The sequence below is a fragment of the Tinamus guttatus genome, unplaced genomic scaffold, assembly GCF_059628265.1.
Source record: "Tinamus guttatus ecotype Peru unplaced genomic scaffold, ASM5962826v1 Tinamus_guttatus_pri_ptg000025l, whole genome shotgun sequence".
Lineage (NCBI taxonomy): Eukaryota > Metazoa > Chordata > Aves > Tinamiformes > Tinamidae > Tinamus > Tinamus guttatus.
Window position 1 is genome coordinate 3,574,557 of NW_028288559.1, and position 18,727 is coordinate 3,593,283.

At 37.4% G+C, this 18,727-nt stretch overlaps 1 protein-coding gene across 1 annotated transcript in view; it reads right to left on the reverse strand.

Moving 5' to 3' along the window:
- Nucleotides 1–18,727, reverse strand: part of LOC148596234 (reversion-inducing cysteine-rich protein with Kazal motifs-like) — a 49,199-nt gene that overhangs the window by 14,307 nt on the left and 16,165 nt on the right. The window contains exons 6-15 of the mRNA XM_088526380.1: nt 16,624–16,671; nt 15,609–15,650; nt 14,235–14,324; nt 8,711–8,744; nt 7,735–7,932; nt 6,871–7,138; nt 5,555–5,734; nt 4,465–4,677; nt 3,614–3,750; nt 2,308–2,448 (exon numbers count right to left, since the gene is read on the reverse strand). Of these exons, the coding sequence (XP_088382506.1) occupies nt 2,308–2,448; nt 3,614–3,750; nt 4,465–4,677; nt 5,555–5,734; nt 6,871–7,138; nt 7,735–7,932; nt 8,711–8,744; nt 14,235–14,324; nt 15,609–15,650; nt 16,624–16,671 (1,351 nt within the window). The remainder of the gene's footprint in view (nt 1–2,307; nt 2,449–3,613; nt 3,751–4,464; nt 4,678–5,554; nt 5,735–6,870; nt 7,139–7,734; nt 7,933–8,710; nt 8,745–14,234; nt 14,325–15,608; nt 15,651–16,623; nt 16,672–18,727) is intronic.

Below are 18,727 nucleotides of genomic sequence, written 5' to 3' on the forward strand. Positions count from 1 at the left end.
ACTGGAAGAAAGCCAACACCACTCCAGTCTTCAAAAAGGGCAAGAGGGAGGAGATGGGAAACTACAGGCCAGCCAGCCTCACCTCCATCCCTGGAAAGGTGATGGAGCAGCTCATCCTAGAGACCATCTCCAGGCATGTCAAGGAAAAGAAGGTGATCAGGAATAGTCAGCATGGATTCACCAAGGGAAAGTTGTGTCTGACGAACCTGATACCTCATCGTAGAATGTTGACCAGCTGGGCGGATGATGGGGGAGCTGTGGATGTGGTCTACCTCGACTTCAGCAAAGCTTTCGACACAGTCTCCCATAACATCCTCATAGGAAGTGTGGACTGGATGAGTGGACTGTGAAGTGGATTGAGGACTGGCTGGATGGCAGAGCTCAGAGGGTGGTGATAAATGGGGCCGAGTCTGGTTGGAGGCCTGTGGCCAGTGGTGTCCTGCAGGGGCCAGTACTGGGCCCAGTGCTCTTCAACTTGTTCATCAGTGACTTGGACGAGGGCACAGACTGCACCCTCAGCAAGTTTGCAGATGACACCAAACTGAGGGGAGTGGTCGACACTCCCGAGAGCTGCCCTGCCATTCAGAGAGACCTAGAGAGGATGGAGAGTTGGGCAGAGAGGAACCTCATGAGGTTCAACAAGGACAAGGGTAGCGTCCTGCACCCAGGGAGTAATAGCCCCAGGCACCAGTACAGATTAGACGTTGATCTGCTGGAAAGCAGCTTTGTGGAGATGGCTGACAACAGGTTAACCATGAGGCCCTCATGGCCAAGAAGGCCAATGGGATCCTGGCCTGCATCAGGAGGACTGCTGCCAGCAGGTCGAAGGAGGGGATCCTGCCCCTCTACTCAGCTCTGATGAGGCTGCACTTGCAGTATTGGGTGCAGTTCTGGGCTCCCCAGTACAAGAAGGACATTGAGCTTCCAGAAAGGGTCCAGCAGAGAGCCACAAAGATGATTAAGGGACTGGAGCATTTGTCATATGAGGAAAGACTAAGCGAGCTGGGCCTGTTTAGTCTGGAGAAAAGAAGGCTGAAAGGGGATTTGATCAACATGTTCAAGCATCTGAGAGGTGACTGTAGGGAGGATGGGGCCAGACTCTTCTCCGTGATGGCCGGTGACAGGACAAGGGGTAAGGGGTGCAAGTTAAAACACAGGATGCTCCACCTCCATGTGAGGAAGAACTTCTTTCCTGTGAGGGTGACAGAGCTCTGCAACAGGCTGCCCAGAGAGGCTGTGGAGTCTCCTTCTCTGGAGATCTTCAAAATCTGCCTGGATGCTGCTCTGTGCCCCATGCTCTGGGTGTCCCTGCTGGGTTGGACTAGACGATCTCTAGAGGCCCCTTCCAACCTCAACCACTCTGCGATTCTGCGAAATCTCTGGAAACTGTCAATCATTAAGACTGAAAACAGACAAAAACAGAGGAAGTAAACTGATTTGGGGAGGGATGTAACTTCTGTCTTGCAGTTCTGTCTTTTGCTCTACTCAAACAATGAACAAACAGTATTAGAGATGAAGTTCAAAGAGGGCTGCAGTACTGCCACAAAAACCAAGTACTAGAAGGAAGAAGAGAGGCAAACCTATTATGCTGCTTCTCACTTCTTTCCAGAGCCTTAAACTTGGGCACCGTGAAGTGAATGAAGAGGTTCAAGCAACAGCACAGCCCTTTAAGCAAAAGCCTGAGTACTAATAAACTTAGACCTAAATAGTTATCAGAAAACCTCTGGAGAAGTTTTGAAAGTTGGCCTGATCTATGAAGGACAATTTGTGACAATTGCACCTAGTATTACACTTTGATCTACATCACCCTGCAATTGATCAGATTCTCAGACCCCACAAAATGCCATCTCAAGACCAATAGTACAATTTTAATTAATTTCAGGGCAAGATAGAAAGTCCATTTATTTTACCAATGAAGAAAATTACCAAAATATGGCTAAAAATGAGAACGCTACTATACATGCCCTGGTGAATGCAGAAGCAGTGAGCTACATTATATTTGCACTGCTGTATTTCTGTAATCTTAAACAGCAGGCTGAAGGCTGATCACACATGGGCTTTTTTTTATTCTGAACCAAAACAGGTAATGTATCTGAGATGATGTTTGTTTCACTGGAAAATAAAAAGACATCATACAGGAAACTGAAGAGGGCTGGAACACTGAGTACAGCTTTTGTAAAGATAAATTTTAACAACAGTTCCTTCTCTTTTGAGTTACCAGCAATTCATTTTAAAACTTTCAACAAAGTTTCAGTATCAGATACTTACAGCAAAAAAATCACATTAACAGAAGTCCAAAATCCTTACCTGGAACACACAAATACGGAAGACACAGTTCCCCAGACTGACATCCTTTTCTATTCACTTCACATAACTGGTTAGCAGCACATGGATTTGGATTACATGGATGTGTAACTTCTTCTACAATGTTACCTAAAGAACTTGGGCCTGAAAACAGAATACAGGCAATTTATACTGATTCACATGAGGTCTGTATTTCTGCAATAAAGCATGATATTTCTTGCACTTGATTAAGTGAAGTGCTTTTGACCTTTCTGTGAGAACTCTTTACTATTTTTTTTAAATCATACTCATAGATGGTTGAAATGTTAAATTAATTTGCTAGCTCATTTCAAAAGCTAAATCCTCAATCTCCAGAAATGGTGGCCTGAATTATACTTCACAAACAAAATTTGCTAATAATTAATAATAATTATTAAATAATTCTGTCTATATGACAAATATACAAAGAGATGACCAGTGAGATCTCTTAAAAAGCAGTTTAATCCACAAGAAGATGATCCACAAGAGAAGATCCACAATCCATGATTAAGTACAAAGTGTGGTATTACTGATAAGCTTCTATGATATAACTAGCTTTTGTTTTCCTTTAGCTCACTAACCATGTTCTCTTTGTACAAGAGAAGAAAAGGGAAAACATCACATAAAAGCAACGGCTAAATGGAAAGAACCACCACACTGTCTCTTTGGAATTGAAAGGAATTCATCTCCATATGAGGAAGAGCTTCTTTCTTGTGAGGGTGACAAGAGCCCTGGAACAGGCTGCCCAGAGAGGCTGTGGAGTCTCCTTCTCTGGAGATCTTCCAAACCCACCTGGATGCCACCCTGTGCCACGTGCTCTGGGTGTCCCTGCTGGAGCAGGGGGGTTGGACTAGATGGTCTCTAGAGGCCCCTTCCAACCTCAACCATTCTGCGATTCCAATTGCAGCTGAATCAACATTAGTTTAGATGTTGAAGTATGCTTTCAATTGTAGCTCTTTCTAACCAAATCTTATTATTTTCAAATTTTCTAGGATTGAGGAAAAAATTAACATACCAGGCTTAAATAGATAAATTTTAATAGGCCAAGATTATTATCTGATACCCATTAGTGTAGAAGTGATTGCAAGAATTTTCTAAAACAGAAGGAATGAATGCAGTGAGATAATGGCTAACTGAACAAGCAATTTTCTAAAATGCTAAATAAATACTTATATTTCTGAAATTAAATTAAAATTTTCGCTAAAAGAATAATGGAAATGATTAAAAGCAATCATAAGCATCCAAAGTATTTTGCGTTCTAGTTTTGTTGCATAGGTATGTTGATACTTACTCAGGTATGTATCCAAAGGAATGCAGTTTTCCAAGTCATCTGTTGGAGATAAGAGCTCACAAATACTTTCAGCTGTATGGCCTTCAGGAAATCTATTATGATCTCCACATTTCTTTAGTATTTCTACACAGTCTGATCTTTAGATAAATAAGGAAAACTTCATGAACACTACTTAAAGAAAAAAGGTCTTGCATGAAAATATTGCTTCCCACTTTCTTCCCCTTCCTGAAATTATACCTCTCCCTTCTACACCCTCTCACAACAAAGTGATAATATATTTGTAAAACTTTGCATATATGAATACAGGAAAAAAAAATGTGCTACAAAGGCAGGAACAATTGTTTCCACTGCTGTTCCTTTACTTTGGTCTGGTCAGTCTATATTTTCTATGGCCTCATATGAACTTCTTCAAGACCAAGCATTTCCTTCCTTTAGTAATGTCTAATGAAACTTCAGCTCATACCTCACTACCTGTACTAATCCCCACTCTTTTTTTCTACCCAATCATCTATTCTCAGAGTTTCATATATTTCACAGACCTTTGTCTCTGCTAGGTGAAAATTACCCATATGTTAAAATTGAAGAGAAGAAAGAAGGTTTACAGGCGGCACAAATGAACAAAAAATCCCTTTTCCAATGGAAGCACATATACCTCTTATTAACAAGCAAGCACCTTCAGTCTATAGTGATGAAGATTCAAGTAAGAGCAAGTAGGAGTTTCAGGTAACATGAGCTCACATCCCTTCCACATTTGTCTCCTCTAATATGAACCACAATCCTACAGTAGCTTTTCAGTTCTAAAGAAAACCTTTGCAGAACCTATCAGCTGACTTCTTTTTAAAGGTACTTACTTGCAGATAATACTTCCTCTAGATTTGCTGTGGCAAGGTTTAATCTGCAATGAACAGGCAATTGCCTTCCACATTTCTGGTTGACATTTTTTAATATCAAGAACAGGAATATTTATGAATGGCATCTTAATACTCCCTTTTTCCCACAGCTTCATGTCATTCATAGCTCCTTGGTCTGACTGAGTATTGCAGCTCCTGAAAAGCTCTGTTGGTCTAAAATAATGAGATATTGTAAGTATCCCAGAAAAGGAAAAGAACAACATAAGCTTTACTTTTCACTGTATGAATTCTACCATCTTGATACTGCTAGCCGTCTGTAGCATAAGACATGAATTCCTTCCAGAATTAAGTAAGACTGAAAAAATATTTGAATGAAAATAAGCTCTCTACATCTCAAGGTTGAAATTCTGGATCAAATAGATTAAGTTTGGACAAAAATAGACTATGTAATTTGCATTCCTGATTCATCAGGAAACATTCATACAGAAGTTCCTAATATTTATTTATTTATTTTCTTTTAAGTCAACCTTCAGGTTGAAAAAAAGGAGTATCACACATATATGCTATTATTCATGTAATAATAGTCCTGCCACTTATACTAGTTCAAGAAGCCAGAGTTCTTAACTAACAAGGAAGTTTCAAACACATTTCTAAAGTATTAAAAATATTTCACTTGGAACCTTAATTCAGACAGCATTTTAAAAATGATCAATTTGCCCTGTAGGGCGCAAAAACACAGAAATATCTCTAAAAGAAACAGAATTTTGAAAACCAGTAAACCATCAGGATAAAATCTAATACTCAGGAAAATGTTAACAGTAAAATAACATTTTTAAAGCAATTCTACCATATTTTATAATACACAGGAACCTAGTAATCATGACAATTATTTATACAATAAGACAGAGGAATATGTTGATAATACGGGATGACATCTTAGAAGTTCACAGGTTAGCTGTTCTAGTAAACTTTGCAATGACACTTAAATACAATTCCAAAAATCTTCTAAAGAAAACTTATTTTTAAATTGTTACCTAAAAGGATTTATAGAAAGACAGTGACAAAATCTAAAAACAGATCTCTCTCCTACCTGTTATTAAAATTAGTGCAGTAAGTAAGATTTCTACAGCCCAGCTGACAAGGTTCTCGTACATCTGCTAAACAGGTCAACATGGAAACTTCTACTGCATTATACTCACAAAAGCGATCAAATTCTTGCCAACTCTGTGAATTGCCCCAGCTCGTGCTATAAAGCTTAGTGCAGAGCTCTCTGAAAAAATATAAAGAAAAAATGAAATGAAAAAAATAGCAGTCTTTCTGATATTGTAACAGAACGTACAGTTTCACAGCTCATCACAGTAGCCTAAGCAAATGTAGAAATCTGTGTTAGTGACCACAAAATAAGGAAGATGATCCAAACTCTGTGCTTATATAACCCAACTCAGCAGGCAAACTTTCTAAATTTTCCAGTTTTCTTTAAGAATTCTATCAAATTTTAAACTAGTAAGACTGAAAAACTTCATAGCATTAAACTGCAAAATGTAACACAAAGAAAAAGGTGGAGTTTGCAAGAAACCCGAACTAATGAGGGGAGAAGTATCCCACCAATTTTATATGTACTAAACCAGCCTGACAGGACAATGAACAAATTCTAAACTCACTCTTCCATTCACATCACATCTTCTCCTGCTACAGGAAAGCTAGGAAAACAAAACTACATTTATTCCTCTGCCCTGATGTTTGAGGTCGTTGCCTGAATTTCAGTTCTTTCCTGGTGTTAGAAATAGCCAGGCCACTTTGTTCGCAGTGGCTGTGAAACTGTTCACAAATTAATAGTACAGTGAGGTTCCATATCTTAAGTCTACTGTACTGAAAATTATAAGGAAGGTTCAATTTCCAGAACACAATATCAAAGCCAGAAAGTAAAGATACACTGATTGCACTGGTGCAAAAATCATACTTCTAAGACCTTCTTACAAAACTTTCCCTGTAAAATCCTGACATATTCAAGTTGTTTTGTTTAGTTAAATCACAATGTAAAAAAAGAGTTTATTTTAATCATTGTACTGATCACTTTCCCCTTAGTTCTCATTAGCAGCTGCTTATGGCCTCCTCCGTGTATTGCTGTATTAGCTACTACCACCATAAAAACAGACTGCACTAGCCTAGTGTTTCTGCTAAAATAAGCTAGTGCTGGAAATGAGAAAAGTGCAATTCCCTTCCTAAAACAGTATTTGTTGGGATGGGCAGAACGTGTCACCCATCACACCCAAATCCATTTATCGCAGACAACTCGTGGAAGTCAATGCGTGATTTACAGCACGCAGCAGGATCTTTGGCAAGGAGCTGGCACCAGACACCTTGTGAAGCACTTTCAAAACTGGAAATGAGTAAAGGGACACTGACCTACAGGTGGAAGAATTTGCTTTAGCACAGCAGTGGAGCTTAGCCCCATCAAGGCCCGTTGAAGGCGGAGGGTGCACAGTCACTCCTGGGTGAACAGATCTTGAACTCTCAAGAAAACATTGCCAAAGAGGATCTTGAGGAAGAGGCATCGTTTTACAGCCTTCTATGAGTCCGTCAACAATTTCAAGCTCTGTTTTCATTGACATTAGAATTCTTTTACAAGCAGTCTGACATGCATAGTCCTCTGCTCTATCGCAACAATATAAACCTGTTAAAAAAAAAAAAAAAAAAAAAAAAAGTTAATTATCCAGCATATAACAACGACCAAGACACAATACATGTCAGACTTTAGGAAAAGTATTGCAGAAGCATTTTTGAAAATTAACTCCAATAACTATAGTTCTTTCACTTCCTTTAAATGCAAGCATAATGAACTCTGAAGAAAAGCAAGAACAGATAAGTAGAATTTATAAGCTGGTTATCAACAATCATAGAATCATAGAATGCTGAAGGTTGGAAGGGACCTTTAGAGCTCATCTAGTCCAACCCCCCTGCACACGCAGGGTCACCTAGAGCACGTGGCACAGGACTGCGTCCAAGCGGGTTTTGAAGATATCCAGAGAGGGAGACTCCACAACCTCTCTGGGCAGCCTCTTCCAGTGCTCTGTCACCCTCACTGTTAAGAAATTTTTCCTTATACACCTAAATTTATCTTTGTATAAATTGATATGACTATAGAAAGGTAGTTCTATAATCTATACAGCAGATTTATACAATAATATTATTTGTATAATAAAATTTACACTATAAAATCCTCAGTTTTTTAAAAATAATTTTCATAAATAAAATAATTTTAATACTCACTATCTGTAGGGTTCCTCATTGGATATGACTGTGTATAGTTGTTCACGCAATGTATCAGCTGAGGGCTAATAGATGCACAGTAGTTTTCAACTGCTTTAATTTGGGAAGGACCAGGAGAAGAATCCGTCCGAAAAATTGCTTGACAATATTCCCGACAGTTTGTGTGATGACCTGCATAACTGCAACAAACTGATCCCACTGGGGAACAAAAGAACCCACAAAACAAAAACAGAAAAACCTATGGGTTTCTATATTTAAAAACAAGCAACCACAGAATTATGCTTGAGATATTACTGGAACATCATCAAACTCTAAGTAACATCAAAACAATCTCCGGCTACAGAAACATTGTGCCTATCTGTAACTCGCCAAAGCATGCTTTCCTGTTTGGTTGGAGAAAAGATCCAAACTTGTCTTGAAATCAAAGTTTAAGCCAGTGCAAGCCAGGTGATTTTAATATTCAGGTATTTTGTTTTTATTTGAAGTAACCAGACTCGTCTTCTAATTGAACTATTAGACAAAAATTAACAGGAGACAAATATATATGGGAGCAGTATCCAAAAACTTGTCTAACGACAGAGAGGGTATCATTCTGATTAATCCATTTTTGTCACGTTATTAAATATGCAGATCTTGAGAAATGTTTTAAACAATAATTAGCCCGAGATATTCATTTCTTTTCAATCAATAGAGCCTTTACACGGAACAAATGAGCATCTAAGCAATGACTAAAGTATGACAGGAAAGAAAATTAAAAAAAAGTGATAAATAAATTAAAACTCAAATAAATTACACAGGCAGTTCAATCCTCCTATTGCTTGAGCAAGCATGTTTATGTGTGTGGTTAATTGTTGCATTGTTGCACAGTAAACTCATGCTTTGTAAATACAGACCTACAGAATTTCTTAAATGTTAGAGAAAAAAGTTATAAAGGAGAATCTGAAAGGAAAAGAAAAACTACTCATAATGTACTTACTTTCATTTCTGTTAATACAACTAAAGAGAGCATTCTGAAAACAAAACAAAAATACAGTTAAAAGCAAGAAAGCTTTAAATGCATATTTAAGTGTCAGCCATTTTCATTACGAGCCAATTCAATTTCGTTATTGCTCTAACCCAGTCTAAACTGGAACAAATAAAAACACTGTATAAAAACAGTGAAAGTGGGAGATAAAATTGCACTCTTAATGAAATGCATAAATATTCAACCAAGAAGAAGATTTTTCTAGACTACATCAGAAATGATATCTGGGAATATGATGCACCCAAACGTTGTACTGATTACTACTATTTCAAAGAATAGACAGGGACAACTATGGACATTCACACAGACAAACAGAATATCTCCAGAAATGCAGCTACAGTAGGGATTACAAGTTAAAGCCAAGAATCGAGGCATGTAGCGATTCTGTGCGTACGCTTTCCTCAAAGCTAAGCTGCAGCAAGCTGCCATTCTTCACTTCAGCACTGGACTTTTCAGACTACGTAGGTTGGTCCCAACACGCATCACACTAGAAACACAGCCTTGCTCCTACTGATTCCACTGCAGAGCATAGACCTGTCACAGTCACCTCATCGACAATTACTCAAAATAATCATCACAGGATGAATTCTTCCCCCACCAAGAGAAAGTCGGGCTTCCTTTCCTCTCGCATTTGTGCCCACATATTCAGCTCAATGCAAGTCTTCCAGCCAGCGGATTATTTTTTTTACAAGAAAAACTGCAAATCCTCATGTGCCAGTAAAGAGCAAGACAGCTGGTTCCTTTCTTTTTCCCTACGGTGACCTAAGCTTATTCTTCTACTACCAACGTAAGGAAATAACTTCTGATTTGAGATATCATCTGCTTAGCATTAGATCAATAAATAGTAACCTGTAAGAGTAGTTGCCTAAATTGTTGCCACAGAAGAATACCAAGAATGTTTCTATACACCATTTTTTGTCATAAAATGACCAAACTAGCACCAAGCTTGTTTTCTTTCAACAAGAAAGGATAAGAAAATCTCTTTACCATAGAATAGTCTTTACCATAGAAAACATGGACTTTCTAGGTTAAAATGCAGACAGTCCTCCATTCATAATAATAATAATAAAAAGCTGATGGGAAGAAGAACTAATATGAGGCTACTTAAGTGAAGCAGACTGAGAAATTTTAGGTAAGCAGAGAAGTCAAGAAAAAGTTGGTGCACATAAGTGCAAATAAGAGTACATTTATAAGCATACACAAACACACTTGCACCTAGAGAGGTGTCCAAGTGGGAAACCAAAGGGAATATCAATGAAGGACATTAAATCAATCCAGAATGTATTTTTTTAATTATATAAAAACAGAGTTTTATGAAGTCAATTAAATTACAGTATATCCAAATCAAACATTGCTTGAAGCATGCCATCAACTCAGCAGCTAAAATGTAGAATAGGGGAATAAAGACATGTTAACCTACAAAAGGAAGAGGACATACATCCAATTGCTTTGCTTTAGAGCAATATAAATTAATCTAAAGACAGTTTGCTGAAAAAGAGAGCCTGCATTTTGAATTCTTGCCCTGCATCTTGCCCACATTAAAACACAGGTCTCCTCCGGGTGAACACGTTACGTTGCCGAGAGCTGAGACTGGAGACTGCGCGGCCAGAGACAGAGAAAAGCAACATATGAGAAATGATTTTCTTCATAAGATGTTCTTCAAAAAGTTCCTGATATATTCCATTTGCCCAACCACCATCATTAAATGTGGTGGTTGGGAAAACTTTTTTACATAGCTTCTCAGCAGGAAAACAGAAACATGTAAAACATGTGTTTACAGCGCAATTTCAGTGTGGTCATGAGTTCCTTCTGGAACCTTGGTGTATCAAAAGGGTAGAACTGTCAGATAGGAACTGCCATAACCTGGAGCTCCATGATCAAAAATGACTGTCCTCAGAAGCCACTGAAATGGGACTCTCCCCACATCCAATAGGTTTGGGTTGTGTACAAGTCGCACAGGTCTAAATCAACACTGCTACGATCAAAGTGTATGTTAATAAAAGCACAGGAAATGCTGTCAAAAGGCAGAAGCCTGTCTGTCATGGTCGTAACAAGAATTAAACACACTGCCAGTTAACACAAACAACACTTCGAATAATGATGTGAATTTACTCTAAGCTCAGCTAAAAATTGTCACAAGAACACACAAAAATAGCCCCAAAAATAATGGGCTTAAAATAATGGGTTAAATTATGGTGTCTACCAGTGTTCAACCGCTTGAGAAGAAAAAAAAAAAAAAACTCACTTAAAAGTTGTGTAAATTTTTACAAGCAGATAACTTAGCCCCACTGCTTTTTTTTTTTTTTTTTTTTTTTTTTTTTTTTTTAAGTGAGAGAAAGAGGATCCTCTAACCAGGTGAACAATCTTTCTGTACTTTGAAACTGCAGTGTTCTGGACTGTTGAATCACTTTAACAGCTCATATGCTACCAAGAGGAGGTAGTAGTTTTTTTTCTCCTCCATTTGTTTTCCACTCTTCTCTCCTGTTCCCCTGTATTCTTCTATAGCTCTTCTATATTATTGAGTGGGTTCTTACACCAGCTCTGGCAACAATCAACTTTCCATGAGCTGATTTTTATCAGTGACCTTGAAGAAAACAGTCCCTTTTTTTCTCTCATGCCAGAGATTTGAAACACCTCAAAAAAGGACCTGGCAGATGCCAGAGCCAGAATAAGGTAAGCAGAAGCGTATTTGTACGAGTAATGGTGAGAGAGGGCGTATGTAGAAGAAGGGTTTTTGCAAGAGGGCACAGGACACATTTTGAAGCAGTACAGAGTTGCTAAAGCAACATCTCGTGAAACTGCAGCCTGTAGTCATCACAGTGCTGGTGAAGTTACCAGCGCTGGTTAAGGTGCTGACTTTTCTCCTCATGCAGGTCTGGACAGCTACTCAGCTTCCCAGAAAGTACGGCACACAGAGGGATAGCATGGCTATATAGACACGAGAGAATCTTAGTAAAAATAATATGCACTCATCGAGTTGTCAAATTCGGCTGCTAAGTTTTAGACAGTCACAGTCTAACATACGTGACTAAGCATGACCACTACAAAATACAGGGTTAATCCACTTCTTTAACCAACTCTCTTATTTAAGATATTAGCAGCTTTTCTGCCCATTCAAGCTTCCTTCTGAATCTGCTATCTAATATTGCCAACCAAGATTGGAACAGTGCACTGAGAACATAAGACAGGAAACAAATCAAAAATCAAAACAGACATACAGGTTAAGGAAAAAGGAATAGGAAAGGAAGTGCTGCTTAAAGAGAGATGAAAATCAGCAAGAGCTGGAAAAATGAATTAAAGCAGTAGTATAAATCCACACACAGATACTGCATTTATCTGAATTAGTGAATAAAATATTGCGTGAACAAAGACGGCAATATTGAAATTTAAAGAACATAAACAGAAGATCTGTTCTATTTGTGCATTTATCTCATCCTCTTTCAGACTTCTCTCTTTTTATCAAATGGTTAACACTGATCATTAAAATTACTAAGGTTATTACTAAGGTTACTAAGGTAAGGATACCCAATAATAAAATTGGGAACTAAGTGAGACAGGCAGAGACGAGCACCGTGGTAGTTTATGGTTTAAGAAAACAGCCTCAATTAGATCTTTTGGTGTTACAGAAACTGAAAAAGGCAACTAAAGTTTAGCCAGCATAGGACTTGTTTCAGTTTTCCCCACTGAAAGCTCCTGAAGCAAGAGTTTAGCCAGTACTGCAGGACCTAACTGGTTTCGCTCTTTTTGGAGCTCATCAGCTGCAGGTAACGGCTCAAAAATAAAAATAAAATAAAAAAACACACATGCACACAAACATATATGAAAGCATTTTGCTAAGGAAGCCTTTTCCTTCATAAGACATGTTTTTCAATTATAAGCACACTTTTTTTCTAAATTACTGCCTTTTGTACCTTGAATGAAAAAAAAAACAGCAATAAAGTTAGCTTTTTCTAAATCAGAAAATAAATAAAATAAATAAATAAATAAATAAATAAATCAAAGATTCATTTGCTTCCCTGAAAAAAAAAATCAAGGTATCTATGTTAACTCTAGTGGAAAAATAAATTCAGTAGCATTGTCATGGGGAAATTAACCATGTCAAAATTATCTGAACACAGATCCCGCCCAATTAAGGCTATCTTAAAAGTATGATTGCAAACACTCTAGAGAGCCAAATGCTTCATTCTATGAACGCAGCAGTGAAAGTCCTGTTAATCTCTCCTTTACCTCAATCAATTTCAGAATTTATCAACAGGACCTAAAGCCACAAAGCATATTAAGGTTTCATGGAGTAAAATAAGTTTTGATGATGGTGCATATTCATTTAGACCTCAGAAAACACTCAAAATCAACCGTTAAGGCCAAGATATTCCTCACTTACGCAAAACAGTGAAGTGGCCACACTTGCTGAAATGGACAAGATGAATGTGTTTTCTACCAACTTTCTCTGAATGATAAAAAAAAAACAAATTACCACCACAAAAAAAGAAAAAACACCAGGAGGCAACAATAATATTAAAAAAAATGGATAGCACAGGGTCAGAGTCTGCCCCAAATTCTTATATAGTACATCCCAAGGCTGCACACAGGCCTGTGCTTTAGGAGTTCATTAAAATATTTTTGGAACCTTTTTCTCTACTGCGTTCTAATGAGCTCTTTCAGATATAATTTATTGTCTCTGAGTAATCAGCACAATTAGAAAAGAGCCCAAAACTGCTGACTGCATTTTTCAGAAGGAGTAATTAGTAGCCAGCATTCACTAAAACCTCAGCCTAAAGCAGGATTGTGTGACCCTAAAAGATGAAACAAGCCAATACTGTAGCACACAATACTTTTTGAATACTTGTTGGAGCTCTTGAAACTGTGGGCATTTTAAGTTAAACACTGTTCGAATCTGCGAGAACAAAAAAATGTCTTTTAATAGCAGGGACACCAGCAGTGTTAAATAGTGTGTGTTAAAAAAAGTTTTAGGACCAAAAGTAGTTTTAGTTTTTAGTTTAAATGAAGAACACAGAGCATTTCCACTTTATATTTCACCCACATGGCAGCAGACGTTATACTGCTCAGCTGCAGAAAACCTCTCCTAAGGCCAATTAGCCGGAGAAGCCAGAACAACTGATTTAGAACATCTGAGAAGAAAAGCTGTAAGAACTAGAGTTTCAAATGTGCAGAGAGGAACTGGCAGTATGCAGTGTATAGACACAGAGTTGCAATCCAGAATGGGAATTCTAGCGCTGTCCTTGCTACACACAAGAGTAAGAACAGTAAAAGATCATAAAAATGATCATAAAGCCTTCAAAGATTATTTCAAGTATTATAAACTAGCTTCAGTTACTCCCCTAAGCATGTATTCCATGCATTTTTTTCCCCTCAGAATGAACCTCGACTTCACACAGAACTTTCAAAAACAGTAAAAACCAGAACGTCCTACATACAGTGTCCGTATCTTTTTTTTCTCCTTTTGACTATTACCTACCTTCTTTTTAGAGGAAGATGAACAGGATAGTAGAAAGCTGGAAGAAGTAGTGAAAGATAAGAGAGATGAGATACACACAACCAGATAGAAAATGAAGAGAAGACACAAAACAACTGAGAAGCAGAGAAGACCATCCCCTCCCCCAAATAAAATCTTTCAAAAGGAGCTGATGAAGATGCATTTCAGTAACATTTTTAAATATTGAAAAAGTTGTGTTAAATTTTTAGAATGGGTACATATCATACTACTTGGAAAAACAGGGTATCACTTAAAAATCTTCAATGCACTGATCAAAAAAGTAAGCTCATTACTCTATGATCTACTTATAAGATCATTAGGACTAATGACAACAATTACAGGCTACATTAAAAAAGTAAAACTAATCCACAAACTTACGATCAAGAGAAAAAGAATTTTCAATTTATCTTGTGAAAAACTCTTTCAGAGCTAAAGTGCCTCTGCTACCACAGAGCTTGCAACTCTGCTTAGCAATTTTATTTTCTATTTTTAGTTTTTCTTTGCACTCCTCTGAACACTTGCTGTATGCTTAAAGACTTAGGGCATACTTTGTGCTCACTAGCCTAGCAGGAAGCTTGAGGGGTATTTCAAAGTGGCTTCTCTAATCTCAAAATTCTGCTGCCAAGTATTCAGTACAGTTCAATCAATCATTATAAGCTACGAAAATTAGTAAGATGTGAAAATATTTTAGAAAAAGGAATTACAGTAAAGTTTTTAATTCATCTTGCCTATACTTATACATCATGTATACGTATAGCACCTCGGTAACAGACTTGAAATCCAATGAACAAGCACAATCGATATTGTAAACTAATTCCCAAACTGCACCTTTTAACAAATAAAGTATGAAGCCTTAAACAAAGGCAAGCACACTGGGCAAAAATTCCTTGAACTTTACAAATGGAGTATCTTGTGAGCTTAAGAATTACCTTTTTTCCATGAGCACTAGGCCTAGATATTAAGGCAATCCCCTTTTCCCCCAAAATCCATAACAACCAACAACATACACCATGTTACAGACTTATTTTGGTCCCTGATACAACATCCCTATCTACAACTTCTAATGCTCCAAAACAAAAAACCAAACAGAACTGCAGTCTCCCAAAACTTTTGCCTTTTTTCCCATTTCAAAGACTGATTTCTTATTCTATCATTTAAAAATTTCTCCCTCTCCTCTTTAAAAGTGTTGCCTCTCCTCTTTAAAAGCATTGCACACATACAGAATTAAGGTTTTCTGCCTAATAACAGGAAGATCGCTCTTGAGTAACTTTCCAAAATTCCAGACAAAACCGGAAAAAGAAGAGCTGGGAAAAGAACAAAAGATGGCCAATTTGTAGACGTTCTTTGATTTCTTACCTTTCCTTTCTCGTTCTCCTTCAATACATATTGGTCAACCTCCTACAGCAATGCAGAAATCCAGAAAAAGAGAAGGAAACATGCCAGCATAATAGAGGGAAAGATTACAGACATGGACAGTAGCATATCATAGCACGAGAAGAAAAAGATCACTTAAAATGAAAGTTCACTTTCAAGAGAATGAACTATAGAACTTCAATAGAGTTTAGGAAAATATTCCTTACAGTCTTTTGATAAAATAACCAAAAGGCAAAAAAAAAAAAAAAAAAAAAAAGGTTTAGTTTTTCCTGGAAATAGGAAACATGTTGCATTTCTGCCTATAACAAAGAACAGAGATTTGTCCCATATTTTTGCACTGTTGATTATGAACTAGATTTATGCAGGATTAACTAATTTAGAGCAGAAAGGAAGAGGAGAGGAAAGGAAAGGAGGAGGAGCAATCTGGATTATAATTAGGAATTTTTTTAAAAGGAAAGAAAGTTCTAGCAGAATAGGACATCTTCAACGTGTTTATGTTAAAAAAAAGAATATAGAAGGAAGTTTTCTGAAAATATTCTAATGATTAATTTTAAGGGCAGAACAAAAAACATAATTGCTAGAATATATAGTTTCATTGACGCTAATAAAAATTAATTCTAAAGAATTTATATGGCTTCTATGATAATTTCTTTAGGTCAACTTAAAGATAAAACTTCCATTATATGAGTTGAAATGCTGCTGACAGAATGAGTGCCCAGAATGAATGCCTACTTCAAGCAGACAAATTCCTAGGAAACAAACTATTTTAGAATCTAGATCTCCATTTTAAAAGCAGCATCTTTTTCATTTCAATTAAGATGTTAAACAAAGACAAGTCTAATAATTGCATGTTTACAAAACTGTAGAGAAAGGCAATTTACTTTTGAACAGAAGTGAGTATATCCAGAAATACTACTTTAAGATGACTCCTTCAATGGAATACATTTACAAGAACTATAAAACAGCTGATTTTAGTAAGATAGACATACACACATACCTCATATTCTTTTCTGCAAACCTTTAAAACATCATTCTTTGAAGATGCCTGAAAGACAGTTAAATTTTTTTCACTTATAACAGAAAATGAAAATAAAAGTCACGTTGCAAAGTAAAAACGATTCTAACTTTATTTTAACTGTGGTAATAACCTGCAGGTAATAATCGGAATTTTTTCCAAATTAAATTCCAGGCAGGCCTTAGTCTTCCTAGTCCCATCACCGCATACCCTGACAAAATCCCTGTATTCTTCCCAGCTACCTATGGCCGCTTTCACCATCTGCACAATTCCTTCTACTGTTTGAGTGCCTGTTTGCCAGGATCTCCTCCTTCATCTATGCAAGACTGGAATTTAGACATGCCACTGCTTCAGAAATGAATTATAAGGATGACAAGTGATTATACACTAGGAAATGGTTCTCGGATTTTAGAAAGAGACTAAAAAAATATATGTAAATGTTATAAAAGGTATGTATTATGCTTACAGTTGTCACTGGTGCATTCCTTAGACCAAAGTTTTGATATGATAAGGTTGAGAAACCATACTTTTTCCATCTGGTGAAAGAAAAATCTCTCTTGACACAGCACAAAAGCCTGTTTGGGGCTGTGACTGGAATGTTACATCATCACTAGACACAAGTTACATCACTGCACACAAAAGCCAATCACACAGCCTAGGTCTCTGAAGTCATGTGCTTCTAACTTAACTTTGTAACAACTTCTATGCAGAAACTGTGAAGAAAGTTTCAAGACATATAACCAAAAGAAAGTTACAGAATCTTTATATGTTTAGGTAATAAATCACTATGAAGTATAAAAGATTGTTGCTCATGTTGCTATATCACATGTCTGTTGCATGTGCAAAGCAAAACTAAATGGATTATCTCTATTTTCTAAGGGCAGCAGTGTCAGGACATGCCTGTAGCCAGCTCTCACACACAGGAACTTCTGTAGTGTCAGAGATGGTTGCTGCACTTCCAAGCTGTAAACACGGTAAGGCTCAAGCACATCCACATTACTGAGCAATTAAATTGGTATTGGAATACAGAAAGAAGGCAGAGTGCCTCTGTCAGACACAGACTAGAGGCACCTATTTGCATGGTATTACAACCTCTTTGCATTTAGAAGGTTCTAATGTTAATGTATTTTACATTAGACTAGTCAAGAGCATGCCAAGTCCCCAGACATTGGTGGTTCTTACACACAATCTTCACTTTCAGGTGAAGTTTAGGTAAATCTCACACAGCAAAAGGGAAGAAAACTAAACAGACCTCTATTTGCTTTTTAGCTCTCTTATGGAACTAAAGGAGTCACATTGATTACACTAATGATTTTCCCCAATTTTGTTGCTTTGAGGACTTCCAATCTTTTCATCGTATTCAACTGTATTCCAATTCTTTTCACTGTATTCAGCATGTCTCAAATCTTCCGTTGCAGAGCTAGTATTTCCTAGCCCTGTCTTCTCTGGCTCATGAGATCTTTCTCACTCATTCTGTTCAAACGCCTGCTGTTGGATTGTCCTGTTTTCTCAGGAGTGCCCTTAACCCAATCCCTTTAGACATGGCAACACTTTTGTCTTCTCCCCCACTATGTAGTGAGAGGCAAAGACTGTGCACACATGTTCCCTAAGCTCATCATGGCTGACAGGGCAGAAACAGCCTTGTCCCAAAGTTGTCTAGACCAAAATAACAGGATGGGGGGTTGGGGGAGGGGGTGTTTTTCCCCAACCATGAGTAGTTCTGAGGAAAAGAGGAGAGAGAGAAAAAAAAAAAAAAAACCACACACAAAAGCGGGGGGGAAGCCTCATTTATCAACATTTACAACATTTACTGCTTCCTTAGGCTTTTATCTGCTTCCAAACTCCCAGAATCTTAGAGAAGAAAAAAGAATATTCTTTATTTCTTCGTTTTCTTTGAAAAAGTAGCAAAACCACCACTTTGAGTTTTATTCTTATTCAGACAACTGAGCTAAAAGCCCTAAGGAGCTGATGCTTCCTTTCTTCAAATAACTTCGTAGCAACACCATTTATCAAGGAACTATCTCTTCAGTTACCACCAGTGGCTAATCTACTTCCCTCCCTTCATCCACCACTAAAAGCAATACGA